The sequence below is a fragment of the Saccoglossus kowalevskii genome, chromosome 11 (assembly GCF_978046115.1).
Source record: "Saccoglossus kowalevskii chromosome 11, keSacKowa6.1, whole genome shotgun sequence".
In the NCBI taxonomy this organism is placed as follows: Eukaryota; Metazoa; Hemichordata; class Enteropneusta; family Harrimaniidae; genus Saccoglossus; species Saccoglossus kowalevskii.
Window position 1 is genome coordinate 20416300 of NC_140651.1, and position 27711 is coordinate 20444010.

A 27711-nucleotide genomic window follows, 5' to 3' on the forward strand; every position below is an offset into this window, starting at 1 on the left:
GGAAGTTGACACGCCGAATTTCCTCAAAAAGTCCTTGAGCTTTGGAACTGTCAATTTATCGATGTTATCCATTGATTTCGTACGCGGCAAACGGTGAAAAGGCAGAATGTTTTCGTCGATTTACACGTTGCGTGAATGGACTCATGGAGCGACGCCATTAAAAGCTTGAATGTTTGACCTTTGTCACGTGCTTAGCAACCTGTTGTTAAGGTGAAATCTCACTCGCGCGAGACCTGCGTACAACCTAGGACTAATAATTATGGACATTCTTGTATTACCATGCATTGTGATTTCAGACAATTTCTAAAATTGATAATGAAGATCCCACTTTATAACAATCTATAGTTTTTGTGAACAATTTAATATTCACAATTCATCTTTAAAGATTCAATCCTGTACGACTACTAACCAAACGCACTGATAATGTTCATATATTATGTTGGCTAATTATGTCAAAATATATTAATCACGATGGTTACAGTGAAATCATTGAATTATTGTATTGGTAATAAATGGGGACAAATGGATTATTCATATTCAGTGACATGCACCAAATACCCAAGTTATTTTTATACAGTTATATATATATTTATGTTTCAAATGGTTGATTAAATATGTCAATTTAACCTAAATGTTTCAAGCAGAAAAAGTAATTTACAAAGCTAGTTCTTTCTTGTGATTATGTCCAGCTCGTTATTAGTTCCAGCGACACTTGTTGACGAGTTCAGAGGCGTCGACATGCATTCTTTCAACATCTTGGATGCGTCACACAAAACTCGACAAGCTTCTGCCATAGCGCGACATTTTGATGACGCAAGGCCCCATAGGACAGTAACAATTATTTAATCACGTATAGTAATTGTGATTTATACAACATTCACTTTCTCCTACATATAGTAGCTTATCTGATGGGTACAAACTGGGCATATCCTGAGATTAATGTCATAATACAGCCACATATCAATTCACTGCTAATGTTCGGGATATTATATTACCTTGGCTAGGGTGTTTTGTTCTGCATGAATTATGATAATGCGATACAAGACAAAATTAGAATACTGAGCTCAGATCATACCACTAAAGGTAAGCCTTTTGTTTTGTGCATTGGACTGGGACTTTGATTGACGCCGTCAAAATGGCCGCACTTTCTAATACCCGATGGATCGGTGCTATTGTTATAGCGTGTGTGATCTGCCCAGTCTTGTGCAGCAATATCCTAATTCTCCCTGGCGCCCCGTTCGGGAATTTCTACATTACTATAACGAGATTTGGAGAACTGCTGGCCACGAGAGGTCATAACGTTACCGTGTTGATAAATGATCTCTACTACCAAAGATTTGCAGGACTGATCAAAGAACAACGAACATTTATGAATTTTGAAAACTATGAATCCGGCTTCAATGAATTCCCCGATGCATACAACCGAGTCACAAAAAGTGCACATATTGCACTAACAATTTCTGAAATACTTCGCATTTTTTATGTTTTGGCAGATGAGACGGAGGCTTTTATTCAAGACAGTAACAGCATAAAACGCTTGAATGCCGCGAACTTTGATCTAATTCTTGCTAATGCCTTTAACCCAGGCTTCGCTCTAATTGTTGATACATTGCGTGTACCGTTCGTCAGTGTCTCCACCATGAGAGCTTTACCGACGATAGACGATTTACTTCATGGTTTGACTTCAAACCCTGCATATGTACCAGCGGTAAAAACAGGATACTCAGATGAGATGACGTTTTCTCAGAGACTGGGCAATACATTTGCATACCTTGCATCGGCTGCAATGTTTGAGTTTCTTTTGCTAAAACCATTCAAAAGTATACAGCAAAGGCATAACATCCGACCAGAGCTTTCATACAGGAGTTTATGTAGAAATTCGGAGTTAGTACTTTTCTGTTCTGATTTTGCATTCGATTATCCCCGCCCTATGATGCCGCATGCTATTTATATTGGTTCATTAACAGCAAGAACCCCAGACCCTCTTAGTCAGGTGAGTTTCTTGAAAATGTTTATTGTTATATATATATATATGAATTTCGATATATTCATGAATGTATTTCTTTTATCGGATATCGGTTAGGTCCACTCGAAAACGGAAACTGCGTAAATTTCGAAGTACTACGTATGATATGTTCTGTGTGAAGAACGGAAATTCCCAAATTTGCAGTCGTTTTACGCCGAACTTGGAGAACTGATACACTAAGTTGCTCTTTTAATACTTTCAGCTGAGAGTTTGTTGTTGTTTTACTTTCAATTTAGTTAGCGTAAATCACGCACAGTGAACTACATACGTGTAACGCTACTGGTTTGATATGATAGATTTCATTTACTTTTTCATATAAACCTGCTTCCGTGGCCCGGTTTAATGACTCGGAAACCATATTTCAAAATAACCAGCTTTAACTTACTAGTTTATGGCAATCGTCCAATGCATGCGACAACTTTATATTTTTTGTTGTGTGCATATATTCGTACTGGTGTCGTATATGCTGTATGGAACTAACTTGCATTATTTTACATCTGTCACCGTAACGCCACAAGTTACAGCGTGCCGTAATTTTGCGGTATTTTAAGGGGTATTTTCATACTACCATATTTGGAAATGCGAATTCCAAATATGGAATGATTACGCCCGTAAGCGTCCTCTAATAATAAAAACAAACATGGCTGCCACCAGGATTTGACCGGACTCCATGCAAAGAAGTTCGCTGATTCTGTTCTAAACCTTTTGAATTTCGGCATTTCCATGATGTATCCTTGAAGGGAAAAGATGTATAATAATTAGGTTATTACGAAGATACCTCAAAGTATGCACGAAGACAGTACTTTGGCAGTATCGACCGACGCGCAGCGGAGGTGGATGTGACAGCGTATTATTATTATCTTCGTAATAACCTTATATTAATTCGATCGTGGCGGAGTGCTTGTCTACCGATTGTGATTATTCATTACATGAACATTTTAGCGGTAAACTATTATTTATTATACATTTATTCGCAGTATCCGAACACAGTATTATATCTGTTATTGCGCCCTCACCGATCACATGTTAGGTTATATTAAACGTTAGGTTATATTAAATAAATATTTTGACGTGGAAGTACTTTGTAGATGACAAGCCTAGAGTAACTAACATATTTAGATTCAGCAAACACGGCATTGCTGCAATAGTTGCGAATCTAAGTTACATTTACAGAAGTGTGGTTTTAGTTAGATTACAAGTCTACTAGATTATTTATTTTATTAAACATGTGTTATTGCGATAGCTGATAGCCTAATTCATGCTGATCGATTTTGTTTTCATGATAGATGATCTAAATTACATATATATCACAGTGTAAACAAAATACTATAAATACTAAGTAGTGAAATGCAATACTTGATTTGATGGCCATGTAATTTTCAGAGAGAAATTTCAGATCTTGGTTGTTTATAAAGATCATGTGCACTCATGGGTTACTGCATTGTTCTGAAATGGTGCGTATCGACCGAGTTTCTTGCGAATGGCAAGTCGGTGGCGGGTAACTAGTAAAATTTCTCTAGTCTGGGATTCCGACCCTGGATCTACTACCTTCTGACAGTCGGGAACGAGTCGGCACGTACCGAAACGTGTGTGTGAGCGGCCGGAACGAGACGCCACGTGCCAACAAAACTCGATCTAGGTCCTCATATAGAGTCGGGCCGAGGATTACTGCCTGGCAGGTCGGTATGAGCCGAAATCACACTCTCGGTTGTGAACTTAAAAGAAAATATATGTAATACTAGTATGAACTAGTATGACTTGTTCCTGAGAAATACCAATATGATTACGTGTTTCTTAGTCGTACTAAATCTAAGCTCGTGACGTTAGTTTTCGGTTGGTGATTTATTGTTAATATTACAAGGTTTCGCATGTCGCATTCAAAGCACAATGTTTTGCTGAGAAAAAATCTGCTCTCGCGAAGTTAGTAGGCAGTTATAGAATGGCAAGCGCTCTGGGTTTTGACCTCGGTGAAAACAAAGGTAGAAGCTCTCAGTTATTGCGATAGCTGATAGCCTAATTCATGCTTATCGATTTTGTTTTCATGATAGATGATCTAAATTACATATATATCACATTGTAAACAAAATACTATAAATACTAAGTAGTGAAATGCAATAATTGATTTGATGGCCATGTAATTTTCAGAGGGAAATTTCAGATCTTGGTTGTTTATAAAGATCATGTGCACTCATGGGTTACTGCATTGTTCTGAAATGGTGCGTATCGACCGAGTTTCTTGCGAATGGCAAGTCGGTGGCGGGTAACTAGTAAAATTTCACTAGTCTGGGATTCCGACCCTGGATCTACTAGGCTTCTGGCAGTCGGGAACGAGTCGGCACGTACCGAAACGTGTGTGTGAGCGGCCGGAACGAGACGCCAAGTGCCAACAAAACTCGATCTAGGTCCTCATATAGAGTCGGGCCGAGATTTACTGCCTGACAGGTCGGTACGAGCCGAAATCACACTCTCGGTGGTGAACTTAAAAGAAGATATATGTAATACTAGTATGAACTGGCGGTCGATGGAAATAGGTGTTGTACGTAGTAATGACAAATAAAGAGATCGACCAATGAGAGCGAGATTTCGGTACGAGCCGAGTGGCTTATTCAACATATGTAAGACAGCTACTAAATATCACACGTTTGATAAAGAAAGAACTTCAATCGTATTGTGCTTGATAAATTCACCTGCAAAATATTGCGTTGATGTTAATTATAGATCAAAATTATGCAGAATGACTTGTTCCTGCGAAATACCAATATGATTACGTGTTTCTCAGTCGTACTAAATCTAAGCTCGTGACGTTACTTTTCGGTTGGTAATTTATTGTTAGTCTTACAGAGTTTCGCATGTCCATTCAAAGCACAATGTTTTGCTGAGAAAAAATCTCCTCTCGTGATGATAATAGGCAGTTATAGAATGGCAAGCGCTCTGGGTTTTGACCTCGGTGAAAACAAAGGTAGAAGCTCTCAGGAAACTGTTCTTTGGGTCTGTGTCTTTCGAGTCTCTCCTGAACAGTACTGAGCATATCTATGCCCACTGAAACGTCTGGACTGGTTCGACAACAAAGAATTGAAATTTTAATAAAATATAAAACTGCACATGTTAGACTTAAAAGCAATGGCCAATTTCTATTTGATGATAGCTACCAGCTATCAGGACAGAAATCGTTTTTTTTTTCGGCACGCGCCGATTCGGTCCTCACCGTTCACATACACGTTAACGCCACTATAGACAAACACACCATTTCCACCAATGCCTTGCAAATTTCATATAAAATACACAAATATGTTGTGAATAATTAAACCATACATTCGTCGTGCATTTATAACACTAAATATGAACACTTCCAACTATAATTTATACCAGAACTGTGACGACCAACCTGTTTAAGGCCATGATACCCAAAAGCAGGACCGTAACGCCCAGCAATCAATCTAATATCCCTTTCCCCGAATAACCGTCGCAAGAGTGGATATCTAGAAGTACGCATAATAAAAGTTGAACGGAAATCGATGTTTTCTCAGAAATTTCCGTTTTTTTTAGGTTGGACCCAATGAAAGGAAATGTAGTTATTCCGCTGACGGTTACGCGACGGTTAGACTTTCGGTTATCTGACGGTTACGCAACAATTAAGCACGATTTTTCTTTCTATCCGATATGTAACCGGAGTCGGAAACACGTGATTCCAAGCAGTGTATCAAAGTGAAGTGCATGTACGCCACATTTTGTCACGTGATATATTGTTTGACCACTGCTCTTATCAAGGACGTCAGGCAAAAGTGTTGGGTCAGTGATACATTCTGTTTTGAAATATTTGTGGAATAATGGAAATGTAAGTGTATTAGTTACATGTTCCTTCTTTCACGGGTAACTAGCTAAAATAATAATTAATAATAATATATGTAATAGATATACACACAAACTGTGTCACTATATCTGTATTTAATTTCTTCCCCAATTTGACACGTACGGGGTGAATAGAGAAAGCCGTTAGTTATCAATATTTAACTGCGCCGTCACCGACGGAGAACAATTGCGCGTGCTTCCCCTGCGGGATTGCTTGTGTGTCTGTGTTCCGCTATACAGAAGAAACTCCGCCAAAGGACTATAAAATACTAGTACACGGGGTATGACACACCGCGTACCAGCCTTCTCGTTCGTGAACATTATTTATGGTATTCGTTGAGGACGGTCGAGCACCAAATAACCAAAGCCTCGTTATTTTAGCGTAAAATAGTACATAATTTGTATGTGCTGGTAAAAAAATCGTAATGAAATACAGTAATAAATCAAATTACTCATGTACATACTGAAAAACATTGCTTGATCGATCCTATTGTTCAAGTTATCACACTCTGACGTCGGCGTACAAATATTGTTTAAAATCGCAATTACTCGGGGAGTTGGTTGTAAACAAGATACAATGTATAGATAGCTGGAGTACTGCGACGGTATATCGTTTTTTTTATCGCCGTAAGAATATTTCACCTGTCATCGAAAATATAAATATTTAAATATGCACAAAACGGCCTCTACGCTTCTGGTGACAGCGATACTTCATGAAAAGTGACCGCACAGTAGCGATTATTGAAGTTTCTAGATTGAACAACAAACACTCGATATTGATAGTGAATTATTTTTTCGAATAACTTAAGATTGTGTGTACCTTGTTCTATAAACGGCAAAATACACTATAACTGGAAGAAGAGCATGGTACACGTAAACAACGTTACGAGCGAACACCTATTGGTCAGCTTGAGTCGTGTCATACCCCGTCTATTTATTTTGAAGAGCCGGTTAAAGCGTACCACAATTCGAACGTTTTTAAAAAGCATTGCAGTCTAAACAGGGCGCAAAACCAATACGGTGTGAAAACATGGTACCACAGTTATGCGTGTAGTACTGCTTTTTTTCGTATTGTAATATAATATTACTAATAACTTATTCTAGCCAAGAAGGACAATATTCATGTATTATTTCTAGTATTATATTGCCTGGTATCCATGTATTTATGCTAATTGTAAAACTGCAACCGAGTATGCAAGTAAATCGGCAATGTATTTGCTATATAGCCTTGCATAACTTGTAAACTAGCATTATAATAGTACATGTACTACATAACCGTATATTACTTCTAAATGGGCATTATAGTAGTATATTAATGTGCATTACTTGTAGACGGGCATTGTATTACTACATAACCGCACAATGCTTGTAAAAGAACGTGTATTACCTGCATAACCATGTATCAATTAATTGTATTGGCTAAATAATACTTTATTTATAAATAATACTTTACGCCAAGCGGATTAAATAACAATACTACATTCTTGTACAAAAAGAAAGGAATACAGAATAAGGTACGATTTGATACAAAAGTGATAAAAAAGTTGACATCGTCTCATTTGCCACGTGAGAACAATTTGACGGTAAAAACAGCTCTTGTCTTTACAAATATCTGCTGTATTCATGATTTTAAATAATATGGTTACATTCCAGGGATATCTCATGCACTTCAAAGCAATATATGGCCGCTGAAAAAAAGCTTAAATTTAAACAGCAGATCAGAACGGTTGGTCCAAATTTAAGCCCTTGAAACTAAATAAAATGCTTATCCTTGCTTAAATTTAAGATTTGAAATAAATGCTCGTCCATGTTTGAATTTAAGCTACATAATAATTATATAAATATATTAGTTTAAATGCTTAAATTTAAACATTCAAACAAACAAAAATCAACTCATAGAAGCTCAATAGCAAGCCTTACAATGGTCACATTTGCAATATTTCTATGTTCTAATGTTTAAATTTAAGCATTGCTCAAGAACAATGTTAATTGTTTGGGGAAAGATTCCTGTTGATAATCTTAACTAACAGAATATATTTTCAACAAAACAAATAAAATAAATAATATAAATAATTAAGATAGAAAACCTAACTAATAAAAACAACACAACATAAGAAGTTAACAAATCAAATGAAAAATTCGATTGAACATCTAAGGGGAGATTTATTATGTGTAATTATTAAAACGTTCTATGCACCAAATTTAATTAAACTTTGTTAGCGTCCCCTGAGAATTTTGTAAACAGCTACATCAATTATGTGATTCTTATATTGTTATAATTTAAATATATGAATCAGTTATCATTGGAAGCTCTAACTTCCACTTAAAAATTGTCAATCTATTCTCCGACTTTTGTTTATTAGTTACACCCATAGCAATGACAAACCAAGTAAAACAAGTATATTTTTCACTTTATGTGAAGAGATTTGATTGCTGTGATGAGTCGTATTAGTTTATCTTTCGTTTCATCAAATAGACTTATATCACAGTGTCAAACGTTTCCTAATACAACATGAAACAGAACAAAATATAATCGTTAATGAACAGTATATTTATACGGCAGTTTATTTGTGTTCATTACCCATTCATTCGATGGGTAGTGTATTATATGCCATAAAATATAAATGACACATGGAATGGCTTCACATTAAATAACATGATACAAACCACGACATGTTTCACCGTCCCACTCTTTCGATTTGTAGCTGAATATATGTCACAGAAACACGAATAACACATAGAATGGCTTCACATTAAAGGACAATATATTCACTTGAATGAAGCATTGAATGGTTTCACATTAATTGAAATGACAAAAACTACAGCAAAACTCATCGTCCCACTATTTTGATGTACAGTTGAATATATATAAATTACGCATAGAATGACTTCACATTAATTGATGGCATGACATTAACCACTACATGGTTCACCATTTCTCTCTTTTGATGGGTAGATGAATATACGCCGTAGCAACATAATGGACGCACAGAACGGCTTCAAATTTAAATAACATTACATGACATGGTTCACCGTCCAACTCGTTCGATGGATAGTTGAATATATGCCATAACCGGTAAATGACGCATGGAATAGCGTCACATTACACGAAATGACATGAACCACGACATGATTCACCGTTGCACTTATTTGATGAACAGTTGAATATGATCAGTCACCAATGCGCTTTTGGTAGAAATTTGACGCTTGGCAAAACTCTGCAGAAAACCTTCATAGACTGAGGAAATCTTTCCTCTTTATCTTTTTCACCTGTGTTAGAAACTTGTTTTTATCAGATGTTTTTTTATTCATGATTATTTTTGGGAGACATCAGGGGATTGTGTTGTCACTTCAACTCAGGACACGCTATGCACGGATGGTCCATGTTCGATAAATTGCACAAAAACATGCAGATCACAAGATTATATCTCCAAAATACAGCCTCCTTTCAAACATACTGAACAAAAGAAATTAAATGAATTGCTTTGCACAAGAAATTGAACGTAATTCAAAACAGATCAAAGTAAAACGACATAGCCAAAATGGTTGCCGAAATCCACAACAAACTAATTTTGGAGAAACAGCTGTGTAGAAGTAATAAATGCTGAGCAGGTACATATTTTTAGTCAATAGAATAGTAAATAGGGATTTAAGGATGACTTCATTTTGTTGGGACCAAGTCTTTAGATTGACAATTTTGAATTGGTGCTAGTCCTTTGGCCTGGCAGTTGTTTTTTTGGCACGTACGAGGTTGCTTAATTGTGAAGGACAATCTTATTGAGATTTATTCGATACTAAAATATTGAATGGTGCAAGGTGTATTGAAGTATGACTGAGTATAGTAAAATATGCTCACAAAACACTGAGATTTAAGGATTTAATTCAATCCCTTTTTAAATAGTATGACACTATTGCATATATACTTCTTGCATGTAGACTTTTTGATGAGAATTAGCTATGGATACGGGTTGGTTACAAGAAACACACTTTATTTAAGAAAAAGGACAGCCATACCAAGTATGAATTACGTATTAAGTATGAATTTAAACTAAATTTGTTCACACACAGTTGAGATTCGATTCTGGAATGGTGAAAATATGTGATTTTAATGCACTGTGGGACATAACATGGATGCCATTCAGCCACCTTGATTAGAATCATGAAATAAATATGTGTGCATATGTCTGATATAATGTAAGAAGTTTGAACCAGTTATGTATATGATGTGATACATATGTATGAATGAACACACAGTTGGGTGCATGCCAATTCATGAGTCCCTTATTTTGAACTGCATACAACCTAGGACTAATAATTATGGACATTCTTGTATTACCATGCATTGTGATTTCAGACAATTTCTAAAATTGATAATGAAGATCCCACTTTATAAGAATCTATAGTTTTTGTGAACAATTTAATATTCACAATTCATCTTTAAAGATTCAATCCTGTACGACTACTAACCAAACGCACTGATAATGTTCATATATTCTGTTGGCTAATTATGTCAAAATATATTAATCACGATGGTTACAGTGAAATCATTGAATTATTGTATTGGTAATAAATGGGGTCAAATGGATTATTCATATACAGCGACATGCACCAGTTATTTTTATACAGTTATATATATTTATGTTTCAAATGGTTGATTAAATATGTGAATTTAACCTAAATGTTTCAAGCAGAAAAAGTAATTTACAAAGATAGTTCTTTCTTGTGATTATGTCCAGCTCGTTGTTAGTTCCAGCGACACTTGTTGACGAGTTCAGAGGCGTCGACATGCATTCTTTCAACATCTTGGATGCGTCACACAAAACTCGACAAGCTTCTGCCATAGCGCGACATTTTGATGACGCAAGGCCCCATAGGACAGTAACAATTATTTAATCACGTATAGTAATTGTAATTTGGACAACATTCACTTTCTCCTACATATAGTAGCTTATCTGATGGGTACAAACTGGGCATATCCTGAGATTAATGTCATAATACAGCCACATATCAATTCACTACTAATGTTCGGGATATTATATTACCTTGGCTAGGGTGTTTTGTTCTGCATGAATTATGATAATGCGACACAAGACAAAATTAGAATAGTGAGCTCAGATCATACCACTAAAGGTAAGCCTTTTGTTTTGTGCATTGGACTGGGACTTTGATTGACGCCGTCAAAATGGCCGCACTTTCTAATACCAGATGGATCGGTGCTTTTGTTATAGCGTGTGTGATCTGCCCAGTCTTGTGCAGCAATATCCTAATTCTCCCTGGCGCCCCGTTCGGGAATTTCTACATTACTATATCGAGATTTGGAGAACTGCTGGCCATGAGAGGTCATAACGTTACCGTGTTGATAAATGATCTCTACTACCAAAGATTTGCAGGACTGATCAAAGAACAACGAACATTTATGAATTTTGAAGACTATGAATCCGGCTTCAATGAATTCCCCGATGCATACAACCGAGTCACAAAAAGTGCACATATTGCACTAACAATTTCTGAAATACTTCGCATTTTTGATGTTTTGGCAGATGAGACGGAGGCTTTTATTCAAGACAGTAACAGCATAAAACGCTTGAATGCCGCGAACTTTGATCTAATTCTTGCTAATGCCTTTAACCCAGGCTTCGCTCTAATTGTTGATACATGGCGTGTACCGTTCATCAGTGTTTCCACCATGAGAGCTTTACCGATGATAGACGATTTACTTCATGGTTTGCCTTCAAACCCTGCATATGTACCAGCGGTAAAAACAGGATACTCAGATGAGATGACGTTTCCTCAGAGACTGGGCAATACATTTGCATACCTTGCATCGGCTGCAATGTTTGAGTTTCTTTTGCTAAAACCATTCAAAAGTATACAGCAAAGGCATAACATCCGACCAGAGCTTTCATACAGGAGTTTATGTAGAAATTCGGAGTTAGTACTTTTCTGTTCTGATTTTGCATTCGATTATCCCCGCCCTATGATGCCGCATGCTATTTATATTGGTTCATTAACAGCAAGAACCCCAGACCCTCTTAGTCAGGTGAGTTTCTTGAAAATGTTTATTGTTATATATATATATATATATATATGAATTTCGATATATTCATGAATGTATTTCTTTTATCGGATATCGGTTAGGTCCACTCGAAAACGGAAACTGCGTAAATTTCGAAGTGCTACGTATGATATGTTCTGTGTGAAGAACGGAAATTCCCAAATTTGCAGTCGTTTTACGCCGAACTTGGAGAACTGATACACTAAGTTGCTCTTTTAATACTTTCAGCTGAGAGTTTGTTGTTGTTTTACTTTCAATTTAGTTAGCGTAAATCACGCACAGTGAACTACATAGGTGTAACGCTACTGGTTTGATATGATAGATTTCATTTACTTTTTCATATAAACCTGCTTCCGAGGCCCGGTTTAATGACTCGGAAACCACATTTCAAAATAACCAGCTTTAACTTACTAGTTTATGGCAATCGTCCAATGCATGCGACAACTTTATATTTTTTGTTGTGTGCATATATTCGTACTGGTGTCGTATATGCTGTATAGAACTAACTTGCATTATTTTACATCTGTCACCGTAACGCCACAAGTTACAGCGTGCCGTAATTTTGCGGTATTTTACGGGGTATTTTCATACTACCATATTTGGAAATGCGAATTCCAAATATGGAATGATTAAGCCCGTAAGCGTCCTCTAATAATAAAAACAAACATGGCTGCCACCAGGATTTGACCGGACTCCATGCAAAGAAGTACGCTGATTCTGTTCTAAACCTTTTGAATTTCGGCATTTCCATGATGTATCCTTGAAGGGAAAAGATGTATAATAATTAGGTTATTACGAAGATATGCACGAAGACAGTACTTCGGCAGTATCGACCGACGCGCAGCGGAGGTCGATGTGACAGCGTATTAATATTATCTTCGTAATAACCTTATATTAATTAGATCGTGGCGGAGTGCTTGTCTACCGATTGTGATTATTCATTACATGAACATTTTAGCAGTAAACTATTATTTATTATACATTTATTCGCAGTATCCGAACACAGTATTATATCTGTTATTGCGCCCTCGCCGATCACATGTTAGGTTATATTAAACGCTAGGTTATATTAAATAAATATTTTGACGTGGAAGTACTTTGTGGATGACAAGCCTAGAGTAACTAACATATTTAGATTCAGCAAACACGGCATTGCTGCAATAGTTGCGACTCTAAGTTACTTTTACAGAAGTGTGGTTTTAGTTAGATTACAAGTCTAATAGATTATTTATTTTATTAAACATGTGTTATTGCGATAGCTGATAGCCTAATTCATGCTGATCGATTTTGTTTTCATGATAGATGATCTAAATCACATATATATCACAGTGTAAACAAAATACTAAGTAGTGAAATGCAATACTTGATTTGATGGCCATGTAATTTTCAGAGAGAAATTTCAGATCTTGGTTGTTTATAAAGATCATGTGCACTCATGGGTTACTGCATTGTTCTGAAATGGTGCGTACCGACCGAGTTTCTTGCGAATGACAAGTCGGTGGCGGGTAACTAGTAAAATGTCACTAGTCTGGGATTCCGACCCTGGATCTACTACCTTCTGACAGTCGGGAACGTGTCGGCACGTACCGAAATGTGTGTGTGAGCGGCCGGAACGAGACGCCACGTGCCAACAAAAATCGATCTAGTTCCTCATATGAAGTCGGGCCGAGATTTACTGCCTGACAGGTCGGTACGAGCCGAAATCACACTCTCGGTGGTGACTTAAAAGAAAATATATGTAATACTAGTGTCACAGGTCTCACTGGCGGTGGGGGCCGGAACAGTGAATTGCGTATTTTGAGTGCAGTGTTTACGCAATTTACGGAAAGACACACACACACAAGAGTTCGAGTAATTGTGGTTGCTGATAATAATCCCGGATCTTTATTTTCATTTAGCCTAAGTAACAACAGATCATAGAGAGGTGAAAGGTCACACCTTTCAATAGGGATGCATAACTTTGTCATACATGAAAATTTCTAACAAAAGTTAGCAAAAATGACTCTATGCGCGTTTACCTATAACTCATATCAAATTTAAAATCTTGAGTAAATAATATTAAGAAACAATTAATTCTAACAAAACCATACAGGCATAATGCCAAGGTGCTCATGTTTCAAACAAGATATTAATTAAATAAGGATGGCAATATTAAATGATAGGATTACGATGGATATTTTGAGTCAATACAAAAATCTTACCTAAGTAACAACAGATCATAGAGAGATGAAAGGTCACACAAGCAAGACAGTGCAATTGACCTGTGAGGGCGCTAATCCGAAATAGTTAGGCAAATACCCTGTTAATGAATACACAAGGTTTCTGGATATAAACAAACTCAATTAGTGTTAACAAAGGGGGGATATATTTGAGGTTCAAAGAACCTGGGTCACATCCTCCCCTGTTTTGAAGAAAAAACGACATCCTTGTCGTTCCAACAACCCAATGCAATATCTGATAACTAAAAAATAAATAAATTAAAAAATAACATCCACTACTGGCGCTAGTCATGCAGGTCAACAGGGTGTAAAACCAAAATATCCCCAAGGTGTGTCCTTTATCAACTCACACTCTTCTTCAGTCTTCAGTGCACTACTTCCCACATCACAATCCTTTATCTTCTTTCCATACCAATATCTTCGTCTTCGCACCACATCTTCTCTTTCATCAATTCAGTGAATTGATTGAGCACACGGTAATTAATGCCTGACTTACAGATAAAATTATCCTAACCAGTGTTCACAGAAAGAACATGGAATGATGACAAAACTTACTGTGACACCAGGAAAGTCCCTCAACCACAAATTTATATCAAGGTACAATTAACTACAATTCATCATAACAGACGTGACCATGAAACATAATGGTACACTGTTCCAAGAACCAAACTAGTCTCAAATCAACACAACTTCAACGGTATAAAAGAACACTTCCTCAACAAGGCTAATAAGACGAGCCAAATACCTTTTTACGCAACCAAACTAGAACTTTTACAACGTTTAAGTAGTTCGCAAACTAGAGCCATGCTATAATAAACAAGTCGGTCAGGGACTCTTCTGTCTCTACTAGGGTAACGTCTAGATTCAGTAACTTGTGGAGTTACGGGTTCACTTTTATCACTAACCAAATATTTTGGTGGGGGGACAGGTTCATGTATAGCCTCGTCAATATTAACTGAGGTATCAGGCAAAGAATTTAATGAAGTATCAGGAGGACATATTATATCTGTTGAGTTTTCTAAGATGGGTTCCCAAGTTACAGACTCACAGGCCGACTCATCAGAATGCTCAGGACAAGAAACATCACAACTATTAAGACTTTTATCTGCAGTTTCAAGTAACTGCCCAACATCAGAAACAGAATCTCTAAACTCAGCTGGCGCCATAATTGGAACATCAAGTGAATTACTGGATAAATCCAAACCAGATATATCTTTTGGAATGCCAGGATCACTTAAAGAATCATTAAGAAAGTACTGAACGGCAAAACAATCATCAGAATCACTATCACAAGTATCTATTTCATTGCAACTATTGTCGTCATCAAAAGCAACTCTATCTACACAATTTTCCTCATCTGCACTGAGAAAAGTGCAGGGCTACAACAGGTTTCTGTGTACAGTACGTATTCTCTCCCCTTCTTCACACTTGATAACATACACTGGAAGATTTGGTTTTTTTGAGACAACTACATACGGCACAGCTTCCCATTTATCATGTAGTTTGTGTCTACCTATCACTGGGGTCTTGTCTTGGAAAAGAACTCTATCTCCAGGTTGAAGCTCCAACAAAGTATTGTTTGACTTTTTATCATAATTGGTCTTTTGTTTGCTCCTCGACAAATCAGCCTGAGCAATTGCCTCGGCATATGATGACTTCAATCTACGGCGAAGGTTGTCAGTATACTCAGAGTAGTCTACTTCATTACCTATAGACTCATCCTCACAAATACCAAAAGCTAAATCAATAGGAAGGCGAGGTGCCCGAACAAACATGAGAAAATAAGGAGTATAGCCAGTTGAGTCATGGCGTGTGCAGTTGTATGCATGTGTCATGGTTCCCAAGTACTCCTTCCAGTCTAGTTTCTGGGATGGATCTAGAGTACCAAGCATGTTCATCAATGTATGGTTGAAGCGTTCTGTCATTCCATTTCCCTGGGGATGATAGGGTGAGTTTCTGCTTTTCTGTACTCCTGTAAGTGTACACAGCTCATTCACCAAAGCACTCTCGAAGTTCCTACCATGGTCAGCATGCAGTCTCTTAGGGATACCAAAATTACAAAAGAAGTTATTCCACAACGTCTTTACCACAGTGCTTGCTTTTTGGTCTTTTGTTGCATATGCCTGGGCATATCTGGAAAAGTGATCAGTAACAACCAACACGTTTTCATAACCACCTTTTGAGCGTTCCAGTGATAAATAGTCGATGCAGACCAGTTCAAGCGGTTCTGTCGTGCGGATATTTACCATCGGTACTCTGGTTGTAGCAGTGGGTGACTTTCTCAGACCACATCTCTTACAGGATTTGCACCATTGCTTCACAAAAGACTGCGTCATGGGCCAATAAAATCGTGATCTAACTAAATCCATGGTTCTATCAAACCCAAAATGACCATTGGCATTATGAAGACTTGTTAGAGCATCACTTCTAAGCTTCTGTGGTAGGACTAACTGCTGTATCTCACCACGTTCATTACCTTGGGTTGACCTAAACAGCACACCATTCCTCACTGATAACCTCTCCCACTTGCCTGGCAATGACTGACTACCACTCTCAGGGTTGACACTGGTGCAAGGCAGGAGATTAGGCTCTGAGAAATTGTTCATTCTTTGCTGAATTACTGTGCTAACTGCTCTCAAGGTCTCTTCAACGTCTTCTCTTGGCATCCTTGACAAACCATCAGCATTAGCATTGCTTTTGCCTGGGCGGTATATAATATCAAAGTCAAACATGGCTAACTGTGATATCCATCGCTGGCCAGTAGCATCTAATCTAGCTGTGGTCTTTGCATATACCAGAGGATTGTTGTCAGTCTGAACTGTGAATCTGTTCCCATAGAGGTAATCTCTAAGTTTATCAGTCACTGCCCACTTCAAACACAAGAACTCAAGCTTATGAGCTGGATACCGTGTCTCAGAGGGGGTTAGTCCGCGGCTTGCAAAGGCTATAACACGTTCTGTTCCATCTTGCACCTGTACCAAAACTGCACCAAGACCATCTATGGAGGCATCTGTTTGCAGTATAAATGGAAAGGAAAAGTCGGGATAACCAAGAACTGGCGCAGTTGTGAGCTTTTCTTTCAGTAACAGGAAAGCTGACTCGCATTCACTTGTCCACTCATATGGAGGCTGACTTTTGCTTGGTCCCATCTTACCTTTCTTCATGCGTGCATCTCCAGATGTCAATCTATTCAATGGTGCTGCTATCTTGGAGTAACCCTTCACATACTTCCTATAATAGCCGGTGAATCCTAAAAACTGGAGTAATTCTTTCCTATTAGTAGGTTTTTTCCAGTTTCTCACTTTTTCTATTTTCGCAGGATCTGTGTGCACACCATCAGCTGATACTATGTGACCAAGATATGATACTTCCTTACGCAGGAAATTACATTGCTTTGGCTTCAACTTCAAACCATGCTGTCTTAAACGGTCAAACACTAACTGTAGCCTGGTTAAATGTTCATCAAAGGTTTCTGAGAATACAATTATGTCATCCAAATATATGAGTAGAGTTTCAAAGTTATGATCACCCAAACAACACATCATTAGACGGGAAAAAGATGCAGGTGCATTTTGAAGTCCGAACGGCATACGGTTTGCCTCAAACAGGCCCATTGGAGTAGTGAATGCAGTCTTATGCCGATCCTTCTCAGCCACTTCAACCTGCCAATAACCAGATGTAAGATCCAGTGATGAAAAAAAACTTGGACTTGCCCAATGCCTCCAGTGCTTCCTCCATCCTGGGTAAGGGGTATGCATCACGAACTGAGCGAGCATTCAACTGTCGATAGTCAATGCATATACGTAGGCTGCCATCTTTCTTGCGGACGATAACAATGGGAGACGCATAGGGTGAGTTGCTAGGGCGAATGGCACCAGCTGCTTCCATGTCCTGGATGTGTTTCCGAACATCTTGATACTGTGATGGTGGGATTCTTCTATGTGGCAGTCGGAAGGGTCTCTCATCCACCAAGGGGATCTCGTGCTGCACTGTTGACGTACAACCCAAATCAAAAGAATGTTGAGAAAACACATCAGAGTTACTATCAATCAATTCTTTTAGTTTTCTAAGCTGAGAGGGGTTGGTGACAGTAGCTTCACTCAAATCCAACCCTGGTACACCCTGTTGTATTGAACTCTGGGATGATACAGGTCTGTGTGGGTCCTGGGGTCGCTTGCGATGCCAATTGTGAGTACCATGGTTCGTACTGTTGCGCTGCTTGGACCTGCTCCTCTCATGTACCAAAATAGACACTAGAATCCTAGAAGGTTCAACTAGGTCTCTTTCCTGATCATGTTTCACATGTACACCAATGTACAAATCAGCCAGAGTTGTGTTGCGATGGATCTTCACAGGCTTTGTGGACAAATTACACACCCGAACCAGGACTTGACCATCTTTAACTGTGCTCAAGCTCCGACCAGTTACTAAATCATTTAGATCAAATGCATCCCTTGCCCCTTCAACCAGAACTGTATATGGCTGATGGCCACCTTTGCGTGGTGCACGACAAGAAATATGTGCTTCAGTTCCAGGTTGAATAGTATAAGGACGACGCCCATTATACTTGGCAGGCCCAATTCGACTATCTCTACCACCAAGTTCAGCAGATCCTGTCTCTTTATATGCACCATACCAGACTTCAGACTCCTCCTTCACCTTAGTCAAGTAACATCTACCTAAAGAATTTCTGAAATGTGTGCGACTTGCCCTAATTACATTTGTACCTACAAGAAGAGGAACGTTTCTCCTGTAATCAGTATCCTTTACAACAAAAGCAGGCACCCTACTGAAAGACTGACCAAGAAACTCAAGACTGAGAGAAATAACACCTAAATATGGAACTACCTCAGCTGACGCTCCTTCAATAACAACACTACTGGGTTTCAATGTTTGATGACAAAGTTCTGGATGCTGAAAGACAAAGGACTCAGTTATTGAAGTAATTTGGGACCCAGTATCAATCAGGGCGCAACAAGAAACACCATCAACAACAACAATGTCTTCATTTGGTGGACCAATTAACTGTGAGTCAACTTTCACCGAAGTATCAGTCGTAGTAGACTCACTTTCCGGTTCAAGCTGCAAGTTAGACTGGTGCACACAGGAATTCACAGTAGTTTTCTTACCAGGGCTACCTTTAATGTGGCCACACGTGACATGCCTCCAGCCACGGGTTCTAGTTGTTTAAAGGATTTTGTTTTTCAGCACCATCTTCTATGTCAGCAAAGCAGCCAGTACTGATGTGGCCTTCTTTCCCACATTTGAAACAAACAACTGGGCCATTATTTTGGCGACGTTGACGGTTACCATAAAAAGGTTGACGATTATTACCAGGACGTGGTATATTGTTCAGTCTGGACGTCATTGCATCAATTCTCTGCTCCATACTTTGCATCTTGTTTGCTTGCTCTGCTTGACCACTTGCAATCTGCTTCACTAACTCAGTTAACTCAGCAATTTCAGATTTTGAGCCATCTTTCTTACTCTTGTCAGTTTTCACAGTAGTAGTATTACCAGTGCTGGGAATAACTGCTAGATGACTTTGGGCTTTGCCTGGTTTAGGTGGTACAACAGTTCTTTTTTTCTCATGGGCGAGGCGTCTCAGCTGCTCTTGCACATCCCTGAAACTCATACACCATGGTTACATTGGGTATAATTTGTTATATATCGCCTCATCATGCAAACCTCTCATTAGCTGGTGGGTAAGACGGTAGTCACGGTCATGCATTGGGCGGCCACCATTCTGTCTCTCCTCGATTGAACGCAGCACTGCTTCTAAAGCTATGGCATAAGAACAAGCTTGTTCATTGGGGCGTTGGGAACGGGTGTAAAAATCAGCCATGGTATCCAGGGTACACTGAGCATCACCATATTCGGCAAGCAACTCAGCAAAAGCTCTGTTAGGGTCTGTTCATCAGCATGCAAGTTCAATATCAACTTTCTGGCCTCTCCACCCAAATTGCGGACAATGGTCATGAATTGCATATGTTCTGGCATTGCTCCAGCATTCAACATATACTGAGCATCTCGTATCCAGTCTTCAACCGAAATCTTGGAATCTGGACCACCAGTAAACAAAGGTATATTACGGATCTGGTGCGATGACATCATACTGAAATGGTGCCGTTCAGGCGCATGCTGGGTAACAGAGTGCTGTACAGATGGGGTTTGGTATGATGGAGTACCATAATTAGGCTGACCACTAGGAATTACTTGGGGCTGACTCATACCATTATTGACATTGCCATATGACATGCCCACTTGAGGATCACTTAACATAAGACCTATGAGGCACACCACTGGAGACTACTACACAGGTTGGGTTTGACATACCACTTACTGCAGTCATTCTTGGTAGACCACTCCAAGTAGCAACTGGTGTATTTAGATTACCGTTAATGTACAGGGATGCAGGGGTATGCGGTGGTGTAGCTGTAGTCATGTAGTTATTTTTCTGTGATGAATTGGTAACTGTCGGAATGGCTGGAGGTTGACGTGTAGGTACTGCACCAGGGTGAGGTTGATTAATGTTTACCTTTGAACTGGCTCCATGTGGAGTGTGTGGTGTTTGCATACCTGTAGTACCTGATCCGCTCCCAGACTCAAGAGATGATGGTAAGTATAAAACAGATTTAGAGTCAGTAGCCATAGCAACAAAGAATAAAACCAAACAAAGAATGCAGACCAGAAAAAAACAATACAACTGCAACACTAACTACCCTATAGTGAGAAGAAAGAAGAAGAACTGTTATTAATATTGTGTCAATATTAACAACAGCAATATCTCCAATATAACCACAAACAGTGCAATGTCCTGCAAATACTGACAGCAAATTAACAAGGCAAGAAAATACTAGAAAGCAGAATTTCCAGTATGCTGAAATTACAAACAGTGGATATACAACATCACACAAGAAATTTGCATAAATTGAAATTACATATATGGTATGAGCGCAAAACTACTATGCTACAAATACCACAATAGAGAATGATGGAAAATTGCAAACTCAGTGACAGTGAAACTACGCTAAAATTGTACAAAATACACAGTATACCTAGACTAGTGATGGCATGGGCCTACAGAATATAAGCCTACAGAATAAAACAAACAAAAGCAACACTGCAATACTTAATTTCAGGTGCAAAAACTATTTTCAAAAAAAAAAAAAAATCTAGTTGCTAAAAAATGGATCTAGCACGAATAATTAAATTTTTTTTTAAAAACATTGCTACGCATTGACACTAATGCACAAATCACACACAAGCAAATGTTTCATAAGATATCAAGTACACAAATGCCTGCAAGAAAAAGTTGCACACAGCTATATCAATTGCATTAAATTATGCATCAATCAGTACATAAATAATCTATGCAAAAAAAATACAGCATATCAGTCACATCAATCATGAATAAAATTATTAGGCACTTATTAAGAGTTCAATAATAATAAAAGTTCAGTCTTCAACTATTCAATTATTTCAAATGCAGAAATGTTCAAAAATGGCAATGACTGGTCACCTCACAGCTGGCAGTTCACAACAGCAGACAGCAATGGAAAACGCGTTTGTCTTCAGTCACAACACAGGGATCAATATAAACAAGAAACCAGTACCATAGCCTCTCCAAGATAATCAGGAAATCACAATCACGTCAGGGTCACCATTTGTCACAGGTCTCACTGGCGGTGGGGGCCGGAACAGTGAATTGCGTATTTTGAGTGCAGTGTTTACGCAATTTACGGAAAAACACACACACAAGAGTTCGAGTAATTGTGGTTGCTGATAATAATCCCGGATCTTTATTTTCATTTAGCCTAAGTAACAACAGATCATAGAGAGGTGAAAGGTCACACCTTTCAATAGGGATGCATAACTTTGTCATACATGAAAATTTCTAACAAAAGTTAGCAAAAATGACTCTATGCGCATTTACCTATAACTCATATCAAATTTAAAATCCTGAGTAAATAATATTAAGAAACAATCAATCCTAACAAAACTATACAGGCATAATGCCAAGGTGCTCATGTTTCAAACAAGATATTAATTAAATAAGGATGGCAATATTAAATGATAGGATTACGATGGATATTTTGAGTCAATACAAAAATCTTACCTAAGTAACAACAGATCATAGAGAGGTGAAAAGTCACACAAGCAAGACAGTGCAATTGACCTGTGAGGGCGCTAATCCGAAATAGTTAGGCAAATGCCCTGTTAATGAATACACAAGGTTTCTGGATATAAATTAGTGTTAACAAAGGGGGGATATATTTGAGGTTCAAAGAATCTGGGTCACACTAGTATGAACTGGCGGTCAATGTAAATAGGTGTTGTCCGTAGTAATGACAAATTGTTGATGTTAATTATAGATCAAAATTATGCAGAATGACTTGTTCCTGCGAAATACCAATATGATTACGTGTTTCTCAGTCGTACTAAATCTAAGCTCGTGACGTTATTTTTCGGTTGGTGATTTATTGTTAGTCTTACAGAGTTTCGCATGTCCATTCAAAGCACAATGTTTTGCTGAGAAAAAATCTGCTCTCGTGATGATAGTAGGCAGTTATAGAATGGCAAGCGCTCTGGGTTTTGACCTCGGTGAAAACAAAGGTAGAAGCTCTCAGGAAACTGTTCTTTGGGTCTGTGTCTTTCGAGTCTCTCCTGAACAGTACTGAGCATATCTATGCCCACTGAAACGTCTGGACTGGTTGACAACAAAGAATTGAAATTTTACTAAAAAAATAAAACTGCACATGTTAGACTTAAAAGCAATGGCCAATTTCTATTTGATGATAGCTACCAGCTATCAGGACAGAAATCGTTTTTTTTTTCGGCACGCGCCGATTCGGTCCTCACCGTTCACATACGCGTTAACGCCACTATAGACAAACACACCATTTTCACCAATGCCTTGCAAATTTCATATAAAATACACAAATATGTTGTGAATAATTAAACCATACATTCGTCGTGCATTTATAACACTAAATATGAACACTTCCAACTATAATTTATACCAGAACTGTGACGACCAACCTGTTTAGGGCCATGATACCCAAAAGCAGGACCGCAACGCCCAGTAATCAATCTAATATCCCTTTCCCCAAATAACCGTCACAAGAGTGGATATTTAGAAGTACGCATAATAAAAGTTGAACGGAAATCGATGTTTTATCAGAAATTTCCGTTTTTTTTAGGTTGGACCCAATGAAAGGAAATGTAGTTATTCCGCTGACGGTTACGCGACGGTTGACTTCCGGTTATCTGACGGTTACGCGACAATTAAGCACGATTTTTCTTTCTATCCGATATGTAACCGGAGTCGGAAACACGTGATTCCAAGCAGTGTATCAAAGTGAACACGTACACCACATGTACATGCATGTACACCACATTTTGTCACGTGATATATTGTTTGACCACTGCTCTTATCAAGGACGTCAGGCAAAAGTGTTGGGTCAGTGATACATTCTGTTTTGAAATATTTGTGGAATAATGGAAATGTAAGTGTATTAGTTACATGTTCCTGCTTTCACGGGTAACTAGCTAAAATAATAATTAATAATAATATACGTAATAGATATACACACAAACTGTGTCACTATATCTGTATTTAATTTCTTCCCCAATTTGACACGTACGGGGTGAATAGAGAAAGCCGTTAGTTATCAATATTTAACAGCGCCGTCACCGACGGAGAACAATTGCGCGTGCTTCCCCTGCGGGATTGCTTGTGTGTCTGTGTTCCGCTATACAGAAGAAACTCCGCCAAAGGACTATAAAATACTAGTACACGGGGTATGACACACCGCGTACCAGCCTTCTCGTTCGTGAACATTATTTATGGTATTCGTTGAGGACGGTCGAGCACCAAATAACCAAAGCCTCGTTATTTTAGCGTAAAATAGTACATAATTTGTATGTGCTGGTAAAAAAATCGTAGTGAAATACAGTAATAAATCAAATTACTCATGTACATACTGAAAAACATTGCTTGATCGATCCTATTGTTCAAGTTATCACACTCTGACGTCGGCGTACAAATATTGTTTAAAATCGCAATTACTCGGGGAGTTGCTTGTAAACAAGATACAATGTATAGATAGCTGCAGTACTGCGACGGTATATCGTTTTTTTATCGCCGTAAGAATATTTCACCTGTCATCGAAAATATAAATATTTAACTATGCACAAAACGGCCTCTACGCTTCTGGTGACAGCGATACTTCATGAAAAGTGACCTCACTGTAGCGATTATTGAAGTTTCTAGATTGAACAACAAACACTCGATATTGATAGTGAATTACGTTTTCGAATAACTTAAGATTGTGTGTACCTTGTTCTATAAACGGCAAAATACACTATAACACGAAGAAGAGCATGGTACACGTAAACAACGTTACGAGCGAACACCTACTGGTCAGCTTGAGTCGTGTCATACCCCGTCTATTTATTTTGAAGAGCCGGTTAAAGCGTACTACAATTCAAACGTTTTTAAAAAGCATTGCAGTCTAAACTGGGCGCAAAACCAATACGGAGTGAAAACATGGTACCAGAGTTATGCGTGTAGTACTGCTTTTTTCGTATTGTAATATAATATTACTAATAACTTATTCTAGCCAAGAAGGACAATATTCATGTATTATTTCTAGTATTATATTGCCTGGTATCCATGTATTTATGCTGATTGTAAAAATGCAACCGAGTATGCAAGTAAATCGGCAATGTATTTGCTATATAGCCTTGCATAACTTGTAAACTAGCATTATAATAGTACTATAAATGTACTATTACTACATAACCGCACAATGCTTGTAAAAGAACGTGTATTACCTGCATAACCATGTATCAATTAATTGTATTGGCTAAATAATACTTTATTTATAAATAATACTTTACGCCAAGCGGATTAAATAAAAATACTACATTCTTGTACAAAAAGAAAGGAATACAGAATAAGGTACAATTTGATACAAAAGTGATAAAAAAGTTGACAAACCTGCTTCACAAAACTTGAGAACGATTGGAAGCTAATACATTTAATTTGCATACTTGCCACATCAAATATATTTATATGTTACGTGAACAGGTGTAAGTGCTTCAAAACGATGTACCGAATTGTTGTCTTTTTAGGAATGGACCGAATTCGTCGAATCGGCTGTAGAAGGAATTGTAGTATTTACACTGGGTTCACAGGCTAACATCGGCGAAGACTTGGAAAAAGCAACAAAGTTTGTTAAAGCGTTTGCCAGATTGCCGCAAAAAGTTATTATGAAATACGAAGGGAATCCACCAAATGGCCTTGGCGAGAACACCAAACTTAGCAGTTGGATTCCACAAAATGATCTTCTAGGTAATAAATAGACAATATCACTTTATTAGTTTAGCAGTTTTTATTTCTTCAAACCAACACAGGAATCAAAATTTGCGTATTCAAGGGACGTTTAAATGCCACAGAGTAATCTATTCCAACATATATTTATTTGTATGTTGATGTAAAATCACAGATACATATATGCTTCGCTGTAACATTGGTAAAGGTTGTGTGATCATTTCACATATATTCAATATTGAGACTAAGAACAGGTAACACGTAGATATATCGTCTAACGACTATTCGTTATTGAATTCATTACATAGAATATATGCAATATGCAGAACATATCAAGGTGATATATTCTATACATATTCAAAATTATCAGCTAGCCATTTATAGATTGATCAAACATCATTATGATTGCTCTGACTTACCCCATCTGTTCAATAGCTCACCCAAATACCAAAGCATTTATAAGCCACGGAGGTATCAATGGAGTAAACGAGGCTATCTACCACGCAGTGCCTTTTATTGGCATGGCTTTATTTGCGGAACAGTTGGAGAATGTAGAAAGACTCGTTAACAAAGGAATGGCAATTTCTTTAGATTCAAAATCCTTCACAGAAGATGATGTCTACAATGCTGTAAAAAAGGCGATTGAAGACCCAAGGTAAGAGGTTCTTACTGACCGACTGTTAATCAATAATAGGTTATAATTAAAATTGTAACTCTATGGGTCTTTTTGAAAAAAGGATAACTTGAAGATTGCACACATACTGATTTCTAGCACAAATTATTTTTTCGTAGGTACAAAGACAATGCCGCTAGATTATCCAGTATCCAGAGAGATACTCCAATGCCTCCAGGAGATACAGCTGTATATTGGGTTGAACACATTTTGAAGTTTGGCGGTGATCACCTCAAACCATCATCCCTCGAACTAAATTTAGTCCAGTATTTACTTCTCGACATTGCCGTGTTTTTACTGATTGTCGTAGCCATTGTCATTATTATTGCAAAGCTAGTAATGAAGCAGATATTTAAAATCTGTTGCAAACTAACGGATGTCAAATTGAATAGAAAAAAAAAACAGTGATAAAATTAATTAGGAACGCGATGTGCAACTAGTTATATCAGAGTGAGCGTAAGGTATACATATTTCCAAACTATATGAGAATGGTTTATAATATTATATATTCTTAAAAATATAGCCTATTCGCCAATGGCCGCCGAGATTTTAGCAAGAGAACCACGTGACTTGTTTTTGTCCCAACCCTATATTGTTACAATCATGAACACCATCGCGCCTACCGTTACAAATACCATGGTTACATGGGTTAAACGAGAAGTTGTCTTGTTCACAATAAACGGAAAGAAATAAGACAACATTGGCGAGAAAAAAAAGTTGCGTGGCCCTCACGCTTTTCAACTAGCACTCAAACAATGTATATTTCAACAAGAACTTAAAATAGGTCTATTTCAACGAAAATTCGAACAATGTCTATTTCAACTTGACATCGTCTCATTTGTCACGTGAGAACAATTTGTTGGTAAAAACAGCTCTTGTCTTTACAAATATCTGCTGTACTCATGATTTTAAATAATATGGTTACATTCCAGGGATATCTCATGCACTTCAAAGCAATATATGGCCGCTGAAAAAAAGCTTAAATTTAAACAGCAGATCAGAACGGTTGGTCCAAATTTAAGCCCTTGAAACTAAATAAAATGCTTATCCTTGCCTAAATTTAAGATTTGAAATAAATGCTCGTCCATGTTTGAATTTAAGCTACATAATAATTATATAAATATATAAGTTTAAATGCTTAAATTTAAACATTCAAACAAACAAAAATCAACTCATAGAAGCTCAATAGCAAGCCTTACAATGGTCACATTTGCAATATTTCTATGTTCTAATGTTTAAATTTAAGCATTGCTCAAGAACAATGTTAATTGTTTGGGGAAAGATTCCTGTTGATAATCTTAACTAACAGAATATATTTTCAACAAAACAAATAAAATAAATAATATAAATAATTAAGATAGAAAACCTAACTAATAAAAACAATACAACATAAGAAGTTAACAAATCAAATGAAAAATTCGATTGAACATATAAGGGGAGAATTATTATGTGTAATTATTACAACGTTCTATGCACCAAATTTAATTAAACTTTGTTCGCGTCCCCTGAGAATTTTGTAAACAGCTACATCAATTATGTGATTCTTATATT

General features: G+C 37.6%; 2 protein-coding genes across 2 annotated transcripts; both read left to right on the forward strand.

Moving 5' to 3' along the window:
- Positions 1-1135: 1135 nt before the first annotated feature.
- On the forward strand, positions 1136-10030 carry LOC146736280 (2-hydroxyacylsphingosine 1-beta-galactosyltransferase-like). Its single transcript, XM_085505258.1, has 2 exons — positions 1136-1993; positions 9944-10030. Exons 1-2 carry the CDS (start codon positions 1136-1138, stop codon positions 10028-10030), a joined length of 945 nt encoding a protein of 314 aa, XP_085361384.1.
- A 1027-nt stretch (positions 10031-11057) lies between these two features.
- LOC100378758 (UDP-glucuronosyltransferase 2B20-like) lies at positions 11058-26589 on the forward strand. Its single transcript, XM_085505259.1, has 4 exons — positions 11058-11915; positions 25289-25508; positions 25923-26142; positions 26280-26589. Exons 1-4 carry the CDS (start codon positions 11058-11060, stop codon positions 26566-26568), a joined length of 1587 nt encoding a protein of 528 aa, XP_085361385.1. The 3' UTR covers positions 26569-26589.
- Positions 26590-27711: the final 1122 nt, after the last annotated feature.

What these genes read in the sequence shown, in the direction of transcription:
- LOC146736280 (XM_085505258.1), top strand. Translation starts at nt 1,136, where the DNA reads ATGGCCGCACTTTCTAATACCCGATGGATCGGTGCTATTGTTATAGCG. An exon ending in CCCCAGACCCTCTTAGTCAG is followed by an intron (nt 1,994 to 9,943) that starts GTGAGTTTCTTG and finishes GTTCACACACAG; the next exon opens with TTGAGATTCGATTCTGGAAT.
- LOC100378758 (XM_085505259.1), top strand. Translation starts at nt 11,058, where the DNA reads ATGGCCGCACTTTCTAATACCAGATGGATCGGTGCTTTTGTTATAGCG. An exon ending in CCCCAGACCCTCTTAGTCAG is followed by an intron (nt 11,916 to 25,288) that starts GTGAGTTTCTTG and finishes TTGTCTTTTTAG; the next exon opens with GAATGGACCGAATTCGTCGA. An exon ending in TCCACAAAATGATCTTCTAG is followed by an intron (nt 25,509 to 25,922) that starts GTAATAAATAGA and finishes TCTGTTCAATAG; the next exon opens with CTCACCCAAATACCAAAGCA.